This window comes from Mauremys reevesii, linkage group 19 (genome assembly GCF_016161935.1).
Source record: "Mauremys reevesii isolate NIE-2019 linkage group 19, ASM1616193v1, whole genome shotgun sequence".
Taxonomy (NCBI): domain Eukaryota; kingdom Metazoa; phylum Chordata; order Testudines; family Geoemydidae; genus Mauremys; species Mauremys reevesii.
Window position 1 is genome coordinate 15,804,801 of NC_052641.1, and position 17,343 is coordinate 15,822,143.

The 17,343-nt window shown below is 42.4% G+C and overlaps 1 protein-coding gene across 3 annotated transcripts in view; it reads left to right on the forward strand.

Annotated features, from left to right (window-relative positions):
- Positions 1-17,343, forward strand: part of NUP214 (nucleoporin 214) — a 69,443-nt gene that overhangs the window by 41,522 nt on the left and 10,578 nt on the right. For all 3 annotated transcript variants that reach the window (XM_039506513.1, XM_039506512.1, XM_039506511.1), the window contains exons 27-31: positions 4,703-4,808; positions 7,204-7,271; positions 9,000-10,793; positions 12,326-12,396; positions 13,100-13,256. In XM_039506513.1, the coding sequence (XP_039362447.1) occupies positions 4,703-4,808; positions 7,204-7,271; positions 9,000-10,793; positions 12,326-12,396; positions 13,100-13,256 (2,196 nt within the window). The remainder of the gene's footprint in view (positions 1-4,702; positions 4,809-7,203; positions 7,272-8,999; positions 10,794-12,325; positions 12,397-13,099; positions 13,257-17,343) is intronic.

The window sequence follows — 17,343 nt, forward strand, 5'->3', positions numbered from 1 at the left end:
CAGCAGTGACACGTGAAAATAAAGAAGCTTCGGCAAGCATACCAGAAGACAAGGGAGGTGAACAGTCGTTCTGGTTCTGCCCCACAGACATGCTGCTTTTATGAGGAGCTGCATGCAGTTCTCGGCAGCGACCCCATCACTACCCCAAAACACTCCGTAGATAACTCCCAAGAGCCTCGGGCGTCCTCGAGCAACAACAAGAAGGACATTGTTGAGGAGGATAAGAATGTGAGGCAGGCAAGTGGAGGATCCATTCTCCCCGACAGACAAGAATTGTTTTTAACCCTGGAGCCCATCCCTACACAGGACCAGTTAGTGGCAGAGCATGATGCTGGGAAAGGCACCTCTGGTGAATACACATTTCCAATCAAACTCTAGGGGTTACATGCCATTATTTTTTATGTTTACTCAGAACAAAAAAGTAGGTGTAGTAGGTATTAGTTGCCACTCCAGCTATGCAGTGGGTGCTGTCCGAAAAAGACTCTTTATGTGCATGGGGATGGCCTGAGAATCCTCCATGGAGATCTCTAGGAAGCTTTCATGGAGGTACTCTGCAATCCTTTGCAGAAGGTTTCTGGGAAGGTCTGCCTTATTTCGTCCACCACGGTAGGACACTTTCCCATGCCACTCCAGTACTAACTCTGCTGTCATCATTACAGCACACAGGATTGCAGCATAAGGACCAGTTCTGTATCCAGATGCTTGCAACATCTGCTCCTTTGCCTCCTCTTTTACCCTAAAGAGAGTGATATCGCATAGGCTCACCTAGAGGAAACGGGGGAAGTTTTCAATGCTAGCCCTTAAACCACAAACAATTCAACCAATAATCCACCCCCCGTTTGGTGAAATATGGGTGTCACAACCACACTTTCCCAAACGTGCCGTGGTTGTGATTGGAAGGGATCACCATGTGTTACAAGCAACATTGGAAAAAAAGGGAAGGGGGTGACTTCCTGTTTTGTCTCCCTCCCGCCCCCCTCACCGACCCATAAAATAGTTTTTAAATAACCAAACTAATTGGAGGGCTTTACCCTCGTGCCTGTCCTCAGGCACCATCCAGGTTGCTGGGGGAAAGGGTGCTTTTTTCAGGTTCCAACCTGTGATCCCAAGGATGTTATCACACAAGCAGCAACACAAGACCTCTCGCCCATGCCTCATGGCCTTACTCACCATGGCTGGAGCAGCAAACAGTCTCTTGCAATAGCCAGCGGTTGTGATTACGTTGTGGCTTCAAGGTGTATTTTTTTTAAAAAACCCACCAGAAATTATGCACGCACTGTCAATGCTATCCTTGTGCGTTGCATTCCTTGCAGCTGAAACCTTGTCCATTGGCACATCCTCCACACCAGGGCAGAGACTTTTCCAGATTAGAAGGCAGAAAAAAGACTATTTGGGAGGACATTTGCCTGGCATCCGAAGAAGTGGGTATTCACCCACGAAAGCTCATGCTGCAAAACGTCTGTTAGTCTATAAGGTGCCACAGGATTCTTTGCTGCTTCTACAGAACCAGACTAACACGGCTACCCCTCTGATACTTGTCATTTTAGTATTGCTGCGCTTCAGGGCTGGGGAATGCTCTTCACACAGTTCCTGGAAAATGGCCTTGTACATTGGAAAGTTCTGCAGCCACTGCTCATCATCCCATAGCTGCATAATGAAGAGGTCCCACGAGTCAGTGCTTGTTTCCCAGGCCCAGAAACGGCGTTGAGCCGTGTCAAGGTGATGCGTGACTGTTGCCAGCAACTGTAAATTGCTCTGCTCCATCTTCCAGCAGCGCTGCTTGCGTGGCATCACATTGTTCCATGCTGCGACTCCTGTATTGGCTGTGTAAATACTGCAGGATAAGACACTGGGAGTTTGTAATGTTCACAACAACAGCGTACAGCTGAGCGGGGTCCATGCTTATCGTGCTATGGCATCTGCGCAGGCACCCAGGCTTACAAAAAAGGCTTGGTTTGTTTGCCATTGATTTCAGGGAGGAGAGGAGGTAAGTGCATAATAGGAGGCTAGTGCCATGTTTCCATAACCATCCGTGACAATGTTTTGGTCCCATAAGCCATTGCAAGCCCAACCCAAAATTCCACTCGGCTACGTGCACGGTGTGATAGCTTCCACAGTACAGTGCTTCGTGCATCAATGCAAGCCCGGCTAATGAGGATGCACTCCTCTGACCAGTGAGCACAGTGTGAACATGCAGGATCAACTTGCTTAAATCGAAGGCTCGATGTCGACTTACATAAAGTTGACTTAACTTTGTAGTGTAGACGTGGCCTAAGAGTGAAGAAGTGATGGGTAGTAGGTGGGCATTAATCTGTTCTACTGTAGCTACCTAGTTCAACCATCCGGTATGGTATCTAGGCCGAAAGAGGAACCTGGCAAGCAGTTGGCACATAGCACTCTGATACCTGGAACTTGGCAGTTCTGGGTTAGTTATTAGAAAATGAGACAAGGCTATTTCGTTGCAAATGGCTTTAAATAGTAGTTGAATGTACTTCAGCATGAATTAATCACTAATCCATTTGACTGCACCGTTGGTTTTCTATGACTTCTGAGGTTTGTGCTCAGATGTGATCAAAGCGACTGTCAAACGTTTTCTCCCTCCAGGCTCTTCTGGCTTTTGCATATCAGTTTGGGGATACTCCAGAGACTGTTAATCAGCGTTGTTTTTCAGTGCACAACTAAATCATGTCTAGAAATCCGTATGACGGGACTGCTAGAAGAATTATGAAATATGGTGTAGAAAAGGGATTCATGGAGTAGGAAGAAGCAGAAAAATCCCCACAATGTTACTTGTCTCCTGCGTTATTCAGTTCAACCTTTTTTCTGTTGTAAAAATTAGATAAAAGTAAATAACTAGATAAGTGTGTGCATGCTTGCAAAGATTAGGATTAGAGTGAGCCTTCTGTGTGGAGCAAGACATCTTTCTGAAGTTATACCAGACTAGAATCCCTCTCCGCTCTTCTGTTAATTGTTTCCAGTGACTTCTCAATAGCAGCTCTGGCTTCTCCATTTCCTTGGTGTCAAGAGGATTCAAAATAAGGAGCCATCTTGCTCTTAAGAAAAAATGGTTAAGAGCAGTTAAAACTTGGAGAGGTTGGGTTTTTTTTTTGTTTTTTGGGAGGGGGTTGGATCTAGGTTCTTCAAGTAGTAAGAGCCTGTAGCCTCTGAAAAGTCAGTACACCGCTACCCCGCTATAATGTGACGCGATATAACACGCGTTCGCATATAGCGTGGTAGCAGCAGGGCTCTGGCAGCACTTTAAAGGATCCAGGGGCTGCTGCGGGGAGCCCCAAGCCCTTTAAGTCACCACCGGAGCCCTGCCGCCGCTACCCCAGGTCTGTGGGAGTGGGGCTGGGCTGGCGATTTAAAGGGCCCGGGCTCCCCGCAGAGGTCAGAGCTCTTTAAATCACCCCTGGAGCCCTGCTGCTGCTACCCCGGGCTGCGGCAGCAGGGCTTGCTGGCGATTTAAAGGGCCTGGGGCTCCCCGTGGCCGGAGCCCTGGGCTCTTTAAATCACTGCTGCAGCCCTGCAACCGCTACCCCGATATAACAGCATTTCACTTATAACATGGCAGGGATTTTTGGCTCCCCATGACTGCATTATACTGGGATAGTGGTGTATTTAGAAGAGCTATCTTTTTTTTGTTAGGCAGATTACCTAGTACTCATCCTTTCCCGCCATAGACAAGAATACCTCAAACCACAGTATCACTCAAGATTGTTCAGTTATATGTAGCTTGAGAATTCCAAATTAGTGTCCCTTTTCCCTCTAACAAAATGGTAAAATGGGACGGGGCTGAGAAGATTAAGAATTACAGTGATGCTTGCTTGTTTCACTGTATAAAGAAAAGAGGAAATCAGTGGTGGCAGGAGGAGTTGATCTTCACGCATGCGTTAGATAGCAGTGCTTGAAATGGGTATGGGGTTTTATAAAACCTCTTGCATAAATTTCTGAAATCCATTGCATCGTTGATGCACATGAAATATTCTCTTTAATCCATAGATGTAGGTTGCTTCTTAATCAGAGAATAGAGCTAATAAAAGTAGTCAGGAACCACATTTCACATAACACAACAATACATAAAAAAAAGAACACGAACCTCTTAAAATGTTAGTTGAAAATGTCAGATGTTGAATTTGATAGTACCTTCTCTGTATTTGAACACTGGTTGTTATGGTGATGGTTTCAGGAAGGAACACTGTCAAGGATTTCTTGGTAGATTTTGTTTGTGCTATAATATTTATTATCTTATGAGAGAATGTGACCATTAACTTTGCTCCTAGTCAAATACAAATTATTGCTTCAATTTTGTTAATGGTTCAAATATCTGCAGTCTAGCACTAGTAGCATTAATGCTTTTATGTATAAGTGTCAAATAAAATAAAACTGAAATGCACTTCCTGAGGATATGATGTTAGAATTTTGCAAGACTTTTGTTTTCTGTTGTGTTTCCAGTTTGTGCAATAGGACACTGTGTGTGTGTGTGTGTGTGTGTGTGTGTGTGTGTGAAATGCTCTTTTCCTTTTGATACTGCACATGGTCCATCAGATATGTGAGAACACTGCTGGGCTTGGCCTAAAATTCTCTAGCTACAGTACATGACATGAAAGGCCTATACTTAGGGGGACCTGAAGGTGAAAAGATGATTCACTGGTTTTGTATGTGCTGTTTCCTGCAACTTTTGTTGTTCTTGTAACCCTAGGGCAAGGGACAGCAAAAGCAGTTGCAGCTGTGACCTCTTCTACAGTGACTTCAACTCCAGTGGCTGCTGCACAGTTTAACCAGACATTTTCATTCTCTTCATTGGGGTCTGTTATGAGCCTTTTTATTTCTGTATGATATATCTTCTAAGTACTATAATGCTTCTACAGCAAATAATATCGGTGAGCTATGTAGCAATGAAAAATAGCTACTGTAATTATAAAAATTTTCCATCAGTATGTGTGTAATTGAAGCTAATGGCTCCAGTCAAGGGCTTGGCAAGGCTGATGTGCTTCATAGAAGGGCTACATAAGCAAGGTTAGAAGAGCTGTGGGAATTTGGCACAATTTTATTTTGCTGTGAACATTCTGGATGAGTAATTCTGTTCATAGGTTTTGGGTGGCTGGTTGGCAGCATGGCATTAGCTGGGTTGTGGAAAACTTATACAATTCTAGGAACCTCTGAATACGTTGGGTTAAAATCCAAGGGTTTAATTGTGGTGGTATATTTAGTGGTTAAAGCACCAACCTGATGGTCAGGCAAACTGAATTCACTCTCTGCCTCCCAAACGTGCAGCAGAGACACCACTCTCTCTACCTATGTGCTTAGAAGTGTAGAGTAGAGTGCTCCCCTTGGAGGGGGGCAGAAAAAAACATGTTGGGGGATAGTCACTTCTCTGTGAAGACCAAGACAAAATGGATCTGGCTTTATCACCTCTTTATCCAGCCGGGACAGAGAAGTAACAGTGGAGCTTTTCCTAGAAGCTAGGACAAGAACATGAGAGAATGAACCTTCAAATCATCAGCTCTTAGCTGTTGAGAAGGCCTGAAGTTTCCTCTTCCAGAGGCTAAAATTGAGAGGCAGGGAATCGGGACTATCCTTGTAACCTTTGCTGATAGGTTTTGTTCTCCAGTTAATTTTTCTAACCCTGGATTATACAGATGGGGTCCATTACAAAAGGGAGGATGTACATGCTAACAAGGTTCTGATACACACAAGCACTGAAATTTCCACTTACGGCTGGAAATCTGGACAGACAGTCCAGTTTGAACTCACTGAAGTTAAAAAAAGACACAACAGCATGAATGCCATATTGTGACTTGAAAAGTAATCCACTCATGGAGGTGACTACAGTCCCAATGCCATCTGGTGACTTCTGTTACATAAGCAATAACACACAGTGAGGCGTGTGTTACAATGAAATAAAAGCATGGTGTTATCACGTTATAACGTTTATTCTAAAATGCTTAAAAAAAATAATTTATAAACACATATATTTTTTAAATGTACTTGGTGAAGGCAGGTAAAATAGATATTCTGTGCATATTTACCATTCAAGTTAATTTTTTTGAAGCAGGTGTAGGCAAGTATTTTAAAACAGAGGTTTGGGAATTCCCTTTCCCGAGTTCTGTTGCAGACTGCCACTTCTCCTATGATTTTAGTCTCTTAATCCCTCTTGCCTTAGTTTATTAATCTGTATGTTGGGTATAACACATAAACTCTTTGACTTGTTGCACTCTTCAAAGGACCCAGGTATTTAATCTTTAAAGGAGGAAGTTGAAATTTGGATATAAAAGAGAAAATCAAAAACCCTCTCAAGTTACAGTCCCCTTGTCAGAGCCTAGAGTGTTTCCGCTGGATGTAGAGCCTCTGTGATTGTGCCAGCAGAGTGTAATGAAACAACCCAGACTTTCTCCTAAAGCTGCAGCAGCAGCATCTGTCTCAGAGACTCAGGGTGAAGTGGCCAGAATGCTGAAATTCCTGTAGGCTTTTAGGTTCCCTGAAGGATCACAGACCTCATTATGCTGGCTTTATTCTGTATTCAGCTAAAACTAGATTAAAATATATTTCAAGAATTCCTCTCCTTAAAGTATGTTTGTATTATTAACTGAGTTGTGGAAATAATCTTTTAATGTATATAATGTGGATGGTTTCCTCCTTCATGAGTGGTAGTAAAGTGCATATAATTATCCCATAAGTCTAATCTATATCTATATAGATATAAAAAAAATCATTTGGCTTTAAGGCTGTCACTTGATTTTAGATAAATCCATGTGCTTCCTGTAGCTGCTGCTGCCATTAGTCTCTACCAGATCCATTTTCTGCCGAGTCAACTTATTGTATGGAGCCTTTCCTAACACTGAATGGAAGAGAGGAGCGAAACAGCAGAGGAGAAAGGACATGGGAAGATGAAGTGGTCAGAAGGGTCTTGAATTGAACTGAACTCTTACTGTCTATAATTTTCTAAGAGCTTTGTCATATGTAGGGAAACAAATGTAAGCCATTCTCCCTGCATGTGTCAACTGCTGTACAGAAGTATTTCCAGTCATAACAGGTTTGCAGGAGGGAAGCAGGGATACATACACCCACGTACACAAATCCTGATTTTGTACACCCCTGTGCTGGGAATCTGGGTTTCACTGGCTGTGTTAGTCATGAGGAAGGAAGTATTAATACTATATAAACTAAATATCTTCTGTCCCTTTTTCTTTTTGTCCCTAGGACTGGGTTTAATTTTGGTGCAGCCACATCCACTGCATCAACACCACCCAGCCTTTCTGCCTCACAAGGTAAATTATGTGAAGTGTGAAATAACATCTTTTCTATTTTTCCTCTAGATGAATATTTAATGCCTTTTCCATGCATACAATTCTTGTGTTCTGTTGCTGCTTTTTTGTTAAAACTGCAGTAGTTGCAATAATATTGTGTTTTGTATCCATATGCTGGATTAAGCCATGTAATATGCAGGAATCCAGGCCACGTGCCTTTCAATTAAGAGTAAGCAAAATATTTGTTCCCAAGAACATCTAGTGAAGTATTAGCACATGAAAAGGGCAGTATCTGAAATTATTTCCTCTACTATCTTTAATCTGCGGGCTTTAAAATGGCATAGGTACAGGTGGCTGGCTTCCTAGTGCCAGCAGCCTTAAGTAGAACATGTATATGGTGAGTGATTTGGAACGATTTATAGCTGCATGCTTCTCAGAAGCTGATGTGAAAAACAGGCAGGCTGCCTCTCCTACTTAATCCTTTGGTAGATCATATTTACCAGTAACTACCTGGATGGAAGAGCCCCTGCTGTATCAGTGTGCAATTATTCCATCTCTTGCAAGGGGGAAGAACAGATTTCATTTAATCTTCAACTTCCAGATCAAGATCTTACAAATTTGGATAAATAACAGTGGTGAAGGGGGATTGGAAGGTTCAACAAGCCTAACGAACTATTTGTAGTGCTCTGCATTACACATGAGTAATTTCAGTTCCTCATGATACTTTCCCTGGATCAGCAAGAGTACCCTAGCCTTGGTTAGCTATTTATGGTGGAGATGGGAATTGAGTGAAGAAAATTGGTAAAGACCTTAAAGTTTCATGAGGAAATAAGTCATACTAAATCAATGTCTGTTTCTAGTATATATTAGTCTGTATCACTTTGACCTTTTAATTTATTTTTTTTAAATATGGGTCAGTAAGGGCAGAGAATAGAAATTAGGGCTTCTCAATCTTGCGCTCTCTCTCTGGTCCCAAAACTACTTGGTCTTTTTATTGGCTGGTTCCCATGTCAAGTCTCTTATGCGCTGTCTAAATACCACAAAACTAATAGGTAATTTAAGCATATTGTACCATATTTGTAAGTTCAAAGTAGGCATATAAATGTCATGAAATATATAAAATATACAATCATACTGAAAATTTTCTGCATACTAAATTGCACATTCTGATAACTATATATTGAATAAATGTTATTACATTTGAGAGCTTTTCTTCAGTATTTCAAAGATTATAATAATCTAGGTAAGTGGCTAAGATTTTATATGAAAAGACTTAATTCTGTAGAAAATTTGCAACTTCCAGAAAACAGCTTTGTGACCCAACCTTAGCGGAGAGCCACTGCTTTAGACTACCAGTTCTTCACTGCATGCCAGAACTTTTTGCTAAGTACATAAAGGGTATAAAAAGTGGAGGTAACTGCAAGATGTACTGTAGTAAAGAGAGTGGGCTTTTTAGTTAGATAATTATAACTGTTGAAAAATGAAGGAAGTAAGAGCACGTACAATGGCTATAACCCTCTCTATAATGAAATGGGCCTCAGATATAGCCATTGTTACCCTCATGAAAGCAGGGCTTGAGAAAGTGGCAGGTATAGTTAATCATCTGATAGTCATGAGACTGTAAAGTCTTTGAGGTAGGAGCATTTTCTTCATACCTGTCTGTAAAGCACTCAGCATGCTGGTACTATACAGATGATAAATGAGCATTGCAACCTGTAACTCATTTTAATTCCTTTTATGTCTCTGTAGCAGTGACAGCCCCTGCTAAAGAGTCAAGTCAGCCTGATGCATTTTCACTTGGTGGGGGTACTAAATTTGGAACAGTTCCTGAGAGCTCATTTACCTTTGGATCCACCAAGCCAGCCAACGTTTCAGGAGTCTCCATGACGAGTGGCTCTTCTGTAGATGCCACCCAGACGAACAGCAAACCTGCTCCGACTGCCACTTCTTCTGTTCCCTCCACAACCTCTGGCAAACTGGAAGTCCTTCCATCAAAGCCAGGAGATAATTTATTTCAGAGTAATATGGCTGGGGAAACTCTTGGGAGCTTCTCAGGATTAAGGGTTGGTCAAGCAGATGATAATACCAAAGTCAATGTTAAAGCTCCATCTCCCAACGTTGCTGGTGGACAGCCAACTAAAACATCCACAATACCTTCTGGATTTACCTTTAACAGCCCTCTGCAGTTAGGGAAACCTGCGGAAGCCGCTTCAACATTAGTCATGGCCACCAGTACAGCATCCACATCAGTCAGCACAAATACTACAGGCAGCATATTTGGCAATGTCCAGTTAACCAGCACCGGGTCCTCTGGGGTATTTAGTCTTGGAGGATCTTCAGGTGGCGGCAAGCCTGCTTTTTCATTTGGCCTTCCACAAGCAAACAGTATCACATCCGCCTCTGTACCTGCAACTCTCCCCACTTCAGCATCCCTGTCATTTGAAAGTCTTTTGAGTTCAGCACCAACTGCTGTATCCCCAGCAACTTCTAGTAATGGTGCAGGGGATGTCAAGCTACTACCTTTGTCTGAAAAGCCACCTGAAGGTGAAATACTAACAACTGTGTCTCCACCTCTAACTTCTCAGCCACAAACAACCCAACCACAATTACAGCTGTCCGATTCTGTTAAAGACGAACCTGCTTTATCTCAGTCTATAGCAGGAGATGCAGATGTTACTGGTCCTAGCACCTCCTTGACTCCTTCCACGGATACAATCTCTACAGCTACCTGTGCTACTGAGTCTAAGGCTGAGGCAATTCCTCCAGTCTCTACCTCTGCCCCACTGGACCAGAACATTTCAGTGACCGCAGCTGCAGCAGATGTTGTCATCGCCCCTTCTGCAGAAATTACAAGCACATTGGCTACCACCAAGGATATTGATACATCTGTTCAAAGCCCAGCTGCAGGTACTTCTGTATTTGAGACTGTTTCTTCAAGTTCCTCAGTGTTCTCTCAGCCTCCAAATTCCAGTTCTTCTTCCTCGGCCTTTAGTCAGCCTGCTGGTGACACAACCACCACCCCGTCCACTCCTGTTTTTGGACCGATAACAGCAGCTACCACAGCATCTTCTCCATTTGGTCAACACACCGGCAGCACTGTCTCCACCACTGCAGCTACTACTCAGGTAGCTGGCTCAGGGTTTGGTGCATCTGCTTTTGGCACCACAGCAGCTGCAGGTGGCTTTGGTCAGCCAGCATTTGGGCAAGCACCAGCCTTTGGACAGCCAGCAAGCAGTTCTTCAAGTGGTTTTACCTTCACTCAAACTGGGTTTGGAACAATGCCTGTTTTTGGCCAGCCGTCTTCCTCCACTGCAACTTCAAGTGGTGGGAATGTCTTTGGAGCACCGTCTAGTACCAACAGTCCAAGTTCTTTTTCTTTCGGCCAGCCATCTGCCAGCACTGGCGGTGGACTATTCGGGCAAAGCAGTGCTCCAGTTTTTGGGCAGAGTGCTGGCTTTGGACAGGGTGGCTCAGTGTTTGGTAACAACCCTACTGCCACCACCACTACATCATCTTCTGGATTCAGCTTCTGTCAAGCTTCAGGTAAGAGCGAGTGGTGATGATGGGGTAGTCTAGTTAGAATACAGCTGTCAGGTTGAGGTAGGTGAGCAGTATTTCCTAGGAAAAACTAGGACTAATTTTGATGCCTTCTGCTGGCAGTGGACATAGCAGCTCCAAAGGTATGTGTGAGACCTGCAGTTGGAAGTGAAACATTTTGCTTTAATCCTAATAGTTTCAGTGGGAGCTCTGTTTGAATAAAGACGTAACAGGTTTAGGTTCCCTTTCCTAACTATCCCTTGACATGATTCTGAGCAGTGTATTGTGCTGCTCATTGACCAATAATTCAAGTGTTTTGGATTCACTGTAGTCTCAAATTACGAAGAATTAAATGGCTATTTAAGGACTTCAGAGCATTACATTAAAGTAAACAGAGATCTAAGGTAAGCCTGTAACAGTGAGGAAATTAATACAGCTGAAGAACCCTCTTAAGTGAACTGTATTGCATACATGCAGTCAGAGCATATAGATGTACTGTTACATCAGGATCTGAGGGACTAAACCAGAGACCTTTACCCACCCCAAAGCAGTGGGTTAATGAGGAACTAGTCACCTAGCTAAGTATGCTTTTGCTTTATGAAATGTCTTGCAAATAAACAAGGGGGAAAATGTGGCTTCAGAGTCCCTGCCTGTGCAGATAAAGTGAATATTTACACAGGCCAGAACCTTGTTAGCCAGTCTTTCTCTTGTTACCTATGTTACTAAAGCAAATTGCTTCTCTGTTCAGGCAGGGTTATAGCCTTCTGAGAGCCTTGAATGAAAGGTGCTAAGTGCAAAGTAATATTAGATAAAATGTATTTCCAATAAAACTAATTAGACTAATTTAATTATAACAGATGGGACTGTAGGAGACCTGCCTCTTGCATTAACTATAGTAATAAAGAATACTTAAGTCTGGGGGAAGTGAACTCCTGCTAAAGGAAGGTGCTTCTAATTATAGAAACTGCAAATCTTATTACAAAGTATGTATTTAAGTGAACTGGGAAATGGAGTCGGGAGTTCTTTTTAATCAAAACATTTCATTATCTTTAACTGGAATCTTTAGGTAACAAAGCTCAGATCCTCTCTACACGAGGGAAATCAAAATCCTACAGCATTTGTTCATAGATTGCAGCATTACGGTGATGTTAACAGAAATCCAATCGGAAATTCAGTACTGTTAACAGCAGCCCAAACACTAAAACAGATTTTATTTCCTGTTTGTTTTAAATGGGGGAGAGGGGATAATGACTTTCAAATAAAATGTAAATAAGGGTAAATATTATGTCTTATACCGTTCATGTGTTGGTATGTACCTAGTCACTTCAGCTCCATTTGGTGATAACCTTTACAGTATTCTAAATGATACTTCAGTTTTAACTTTATATCTTGAAGTGCATTGCTCCTTTTTACTGGAGCCTCTGTATTACTCTCTTCTGAGGTACTGAATAGCATTCCCTTTTTAAATGGTCTGGTACCATAGTATTGCACAAGATGGAATTATATTGGAGCATCTTTTCCGTTTCTTCTTTGGCCAGGTTTTGGTTCCAGCAACACAGGTTCCGTGTTTGGACAGGCAGCCAACACTGGGGGCGCTGTCTTTGGCCAGGTAACTACTATGTGTGTTGTCTCTGTGTACATGGCAGGGCCCTGTACTTGCAAATAGACTGGTCCAAATAACTTTGGTTGTATCTAGCAAAATAGAACCTGTTTTATAGTCAATAAATAAAAACTATCCAAGGCTGTATCAGTAATGTTTGATTATTCAGGGATGTACCACTGTGGCATCTGAGTGAGAGGACATAGCCGCTGGCCCTTCTGTGGCATGCATGGACTCTTGCGCAAGACAGAACCATTTGAAGCAGACAACGGAACAAAACAGTGTGAACAGGTGTCAACATGCATACCATGGACTCATTATGTTCCTGCTCCAGGGAAGGGCCAGTGAGCTGTATATGGGAATGTTGGCTAGGTGCAACAGTGGTAGGCCCTTCAATACGTGCAGGGATTGCACTATGTGGATGTGAGACGGGGTGGCTAGTGTGGATGTGATGCACCATTGCAGCTTGCCCTAGTGTATCCAACCTGGTGCAAGTTACAACTGTACAATTCTCCAGTGTCAGTTAAGCTTGAGAGAGACCTAAGCAGATGTTGATTTTGTTCAACCTTAGGAGATCACCTTGTTAGCTTCTCATCCCTTTTGTATCACTATTGTGAATGGAAATAGGTCGGTCAAAATCAGCTGCATATATGTGCTTTTTTTAACAGCGACCTATAATGCTTCCTTATCTTGTGCCCTTTGTGTTTTTTAGCAGTCATCCACTTCCAGTGGGGGTTTGTTTGGGTCTGGAAGTGGTGGAAGAAGTGGAGGTTTCTTCAGTGGCCTCGGAGGAAAGCCAAGCCAGGATGCAGCCAATAAAAACCCCTTCGGTTCTGCCACTGGAGGATTTGGATCTGCAGCTTCCCAGAGTAAGTAAAGGAAACGAGTGTAAAATGTACTGAGCTCCCATCTTGCTTTTGTGGTGGTTGTTTTGTCCTTGGGTAATTTCCATGATAGCATGGAAGACCTACTAAGCAACGGAGGGAAGTGGTTGGAGGGGGATGTGCTGGAAGGGGGGCGCGCTACCTTTCCAAAATCTACTTTCCTTTGCAAGTTTGTGCAAAATGAACAGGGAAATATTCCAAATAAACAGCCATGTGCACAGAGAGAAGTATGAAAACGGTGCATATTTTGTAGGGATTTTCAGTGCCAAAATGTAATTGTCTTAAAAATTCAGTGCTGTAAGTTTTTACCAGTGAACTTTTAGTTTTTAAGCTGGATGTTAAAACCTGCCTTCCTCAGGGTATCTTAGCAGTCTTTTTTTCATATTGATGTGTGATACAAGATATTTAGGAGCCAAGGAGGAGCACTGTACTTAAATACAACAGATGTATTCAATGTATGAATCCACTTACTATTCAGATCCCAGGCAGTTCTGTACAAACATCCCATCTCTGTTAATCCCTAGACTAAAGGTGATGCTGGTGATTTTACTTTCAAATCTAGGAATGAGTAAGCAAGGATGGAAAATGAGGTTATTTCAAAAGACTGTGAAGACCCTTCTGCTTAAGAAAACTAGCATCTCCACTGTTGGGTCAGGAGGCTGGATTTTAAAAAAAACAAACACACACAATATGGATGTGCACGCCCTTAGGTGCCTCTAACAATTCATAAGCATTTCCAGTACCAGTATAATTGCACTCATTCTGGACAAGTGTTCTGGTCCACTTCAAAACATTTCAAAACTAGTGTAGATGGGTCACATAGCTGCAGACAGTCCTCCCCCTTTCACCCAACAAGGTTTTGCTTTTTAAATTTAGAGAGAAATTATAGTTCAGATTTTATAAAGAGAGAGAGCGCATTTAGTGTCTGAGTAACAGTGAAAAAATAAACTTGAAAGTGGGAGCTATTGAGTGGAAGTGAGGCATGCTCTGCAACACAGCTTTCTTGGAGATTTAGTTGGGTTCTGTTAACTACAATCTAATCTACAGCAAGCCATGGAGCCTTCTGACATGCATATCTACACGCATCGCCAAGTGCTAGCCTCTTCTCTTTTACGGTATTGAGTTCAGCATAGTTTGATTTTTAAGGACCTTCTCCTGACTTGTACTGAAGAGACAAGTTGACATACCCTTTTACATAGCTCCTACTTTCATAAGCATAAAATGCAGAGGTCATTTAATGACCCACTTTTCCCCCAAGGTAACTGCCCATCAAAGTGGAGTTGTTTTCTATGCAGGCTTGTAAATTTTTCAAGGCCAAAACCACGTTCTGGTGGAAAGTTCAGCTCACACATTGCTGAGTTGTGGTTCTTGAAGTGTTGTGTATAGTTTGATTCCTGCCACTGGTTAGCAGGGATAATGTTTTTAAAAGCACTTACAGCCACTTTCAGAAGTAACTTAGGTATTTTGAAAGTCAACAGGATGTAGGTTCTTAAGTAACTTTTGAAAACTTAATCTTATTGTCCCTTTGGGAAAGGGCAGGAGGAGGGAGGGAGCAAGACCAAAGACTTGTCCTCTTGTTTGAATATTTTACTTTGTAATGTGCTGAGATACTACATGAACACAGTATAAAAATCTAGATAGAGGTTTACAATGGCATGAAATCCAGTTTCCACTAATTTGCATTTCAGACATTACACCCTGGAATACGGTTTGGGTGATCTGTGTCCTTTTGCACCCCCCTTCCACCCTCTTCCCCCTCTGCCCTGGTCTAAGCAAGATCCTTAGATTTTCCCCATTTAGGTGCAGTAGCAGTTTTGTCCCATTAAGGAAGCAGTAACACTACTTTACCTGCGAAGGCAAGTCTATCATTTCAAACACAACCTTGTTAATAGCACACTGTGTTTGCAGCTGGAATGGGTGCCTTTTTCTCTCTAATGCCAAAGCCAAAATTTATTACCTTCAGGACTTGAGTCCCAGTGTGTCTCTCAAATGGAAAGTACATTAACTTCATTTTATTAATTAACAAACTATCAGATCTATTGACTAATCAAGCAACTAGTGCATGGGGATTGAGTGACTAGTGGAGGGAGAGGTGAGTTATTTTCACTGCAAGAGGATTTCAATCCTCTGATCTGCATAAATCAATAGAACAACTTTACAAATAGCTAAGAATCGTGGGCTTGAGTGAAACAAAGCCAGTAGAAATGAGCAGCGTATAATTGAGACGCCATTTTCATCCTTCAGATGCATTTCTGTATGCATAAGAAAATATATTAAATCTTTGGCACAAAATTTCACAGGCCTTCAGTCACTTTTCACATGCAAGATGAGATATCAAAGAAATGATGAAATCTCAGAATGCATTTAATTCACATGGATGTTTTACGGGGCAACAAATGTAATTAATGGTGTAAAAAGATGGGTTTTTTTAAAACATATTCAATGTGTTACTCCTGGACAAGCTGTTCTGTCCTGGGGACTGACTTTAAGCCTGTTCAGAGAGTCATTGCAAGGCATATGCTCCCTTTAAGATGCCTTTTCAAAAGCCAATTGTATAGGGGTGATTTTTCATTTTAGGAATCTGTATTATGTTGGTCATGAAATATTAAAACAGAGAGAATCTCTGGAACCTACTAAGGATTTTGTAGGCGATCTAGATGTTTGTGTGTATTGAGGAGGAGAATTCCTCAGAAATTTGCCTCTGGATCTAGTAGTTAGTGCCAGGCTCAAATTATTGGCTGTTAGTGTAAAGTTTTGTATCGTCAGGGCTATTGGACTAAAATTGCATTAGTCTGAGTTTTCTGAACTAGCTGGTCTTTGTAACTCCCTGTGAAACTGACTGAATATCATGCCCACCAGTCTCCAGAATTGAAAATCAGTTTGGAATACTTGGAGTACCATAACCTTATGCATGTATCTGTTGCAGACTGTTCAGTGGTCTGCATGAGCATGTTAACAAGTACATCTATACTTAAACAAAATTAGAAGCCTTTTTTCTTATCAACTGTACCTTTTTACTAAACTAGGAGCTTCGAGTGTCTTTATTCTTCTTCCCTTGTAAATTTGTCCAACAGCTATCAGGGAAATAGGAGAAGAGGGATCTAGTGGGTAGGCAGGCTGAAAGGGAGCAATGCAGTTACCAGCAGGTGGAAGTAGGGAGGAGAGGGAAGCAGCCACATTAGCTCTGTATAGTTGAAAGGACCATTTAAACCCACTTAAGAAGTAATCTGGTCCCTTTGTACCCTTTTAACAGTCCACCAGCATTAAAGGCTGAGACTAATTGTTTGTCCTGGCAAGTTCACCTATCTCTAACTTTAAAATTAATCTTCATGCTAATGGAAAACAAATAGTTCACCAAAGAAGGACTTAGGCCCTTCAGGGTCGTTGGACTACGAAGCCATAAACTGTGTTCTGTCTCATGGAAGATAAAAATCTCAGGCCCTGTTTAACCAGTGAAGCTGTAAGAGCACAAGTGCAGTTGCAAGTTAGACTGCAGTGTGTCGTCAAGAAATCCTGGCTCTTCCTGCCACAATGGCTAAGAATCTTTAGTTCTTCTTCAAGTGTTTCAGTGTGGATCCCAATGTGATGTGTACATGTGAGTTTGGAATCTTTGGAAAAGCTGTGTCCATCAGCTCTGTGCGCCCCATGCCTCCTTGTGCTCCCCTGTAAGGGTGCCTAACCGGCAGAGCAGTCCCTCCCCTCCTCCGTCCCTTCTTACCACCCATGATGGTGAGGTGGAAGTTAGCGAGGGTCTGACCTGCTGCAGCATTTGTCTGAGCTTGAAAAAACTATTGCAAAAACTTTTCCTCACTTGTGTTAGTTTAATTATCGATTTTACCATTTAGTTGGACCTTCCCGGGGGGAGAGAAGAGACTGTAGGGGGAGACCCACTCTACAGCAGAGCGAGGTTGTACAACCATTGGAAATGGCAACTCTAAGCCCTCGGGGTTTAAACCCTGTCCTTCAGGCAACCGTCTGTTTCCCTCAATAGACAAGCACAGCTGATGTCTCTTCTGCCTCAGGGAAGGACACATTGCTGATAAATGCTCCATTTGCTGCTGCTGCTCCTCCT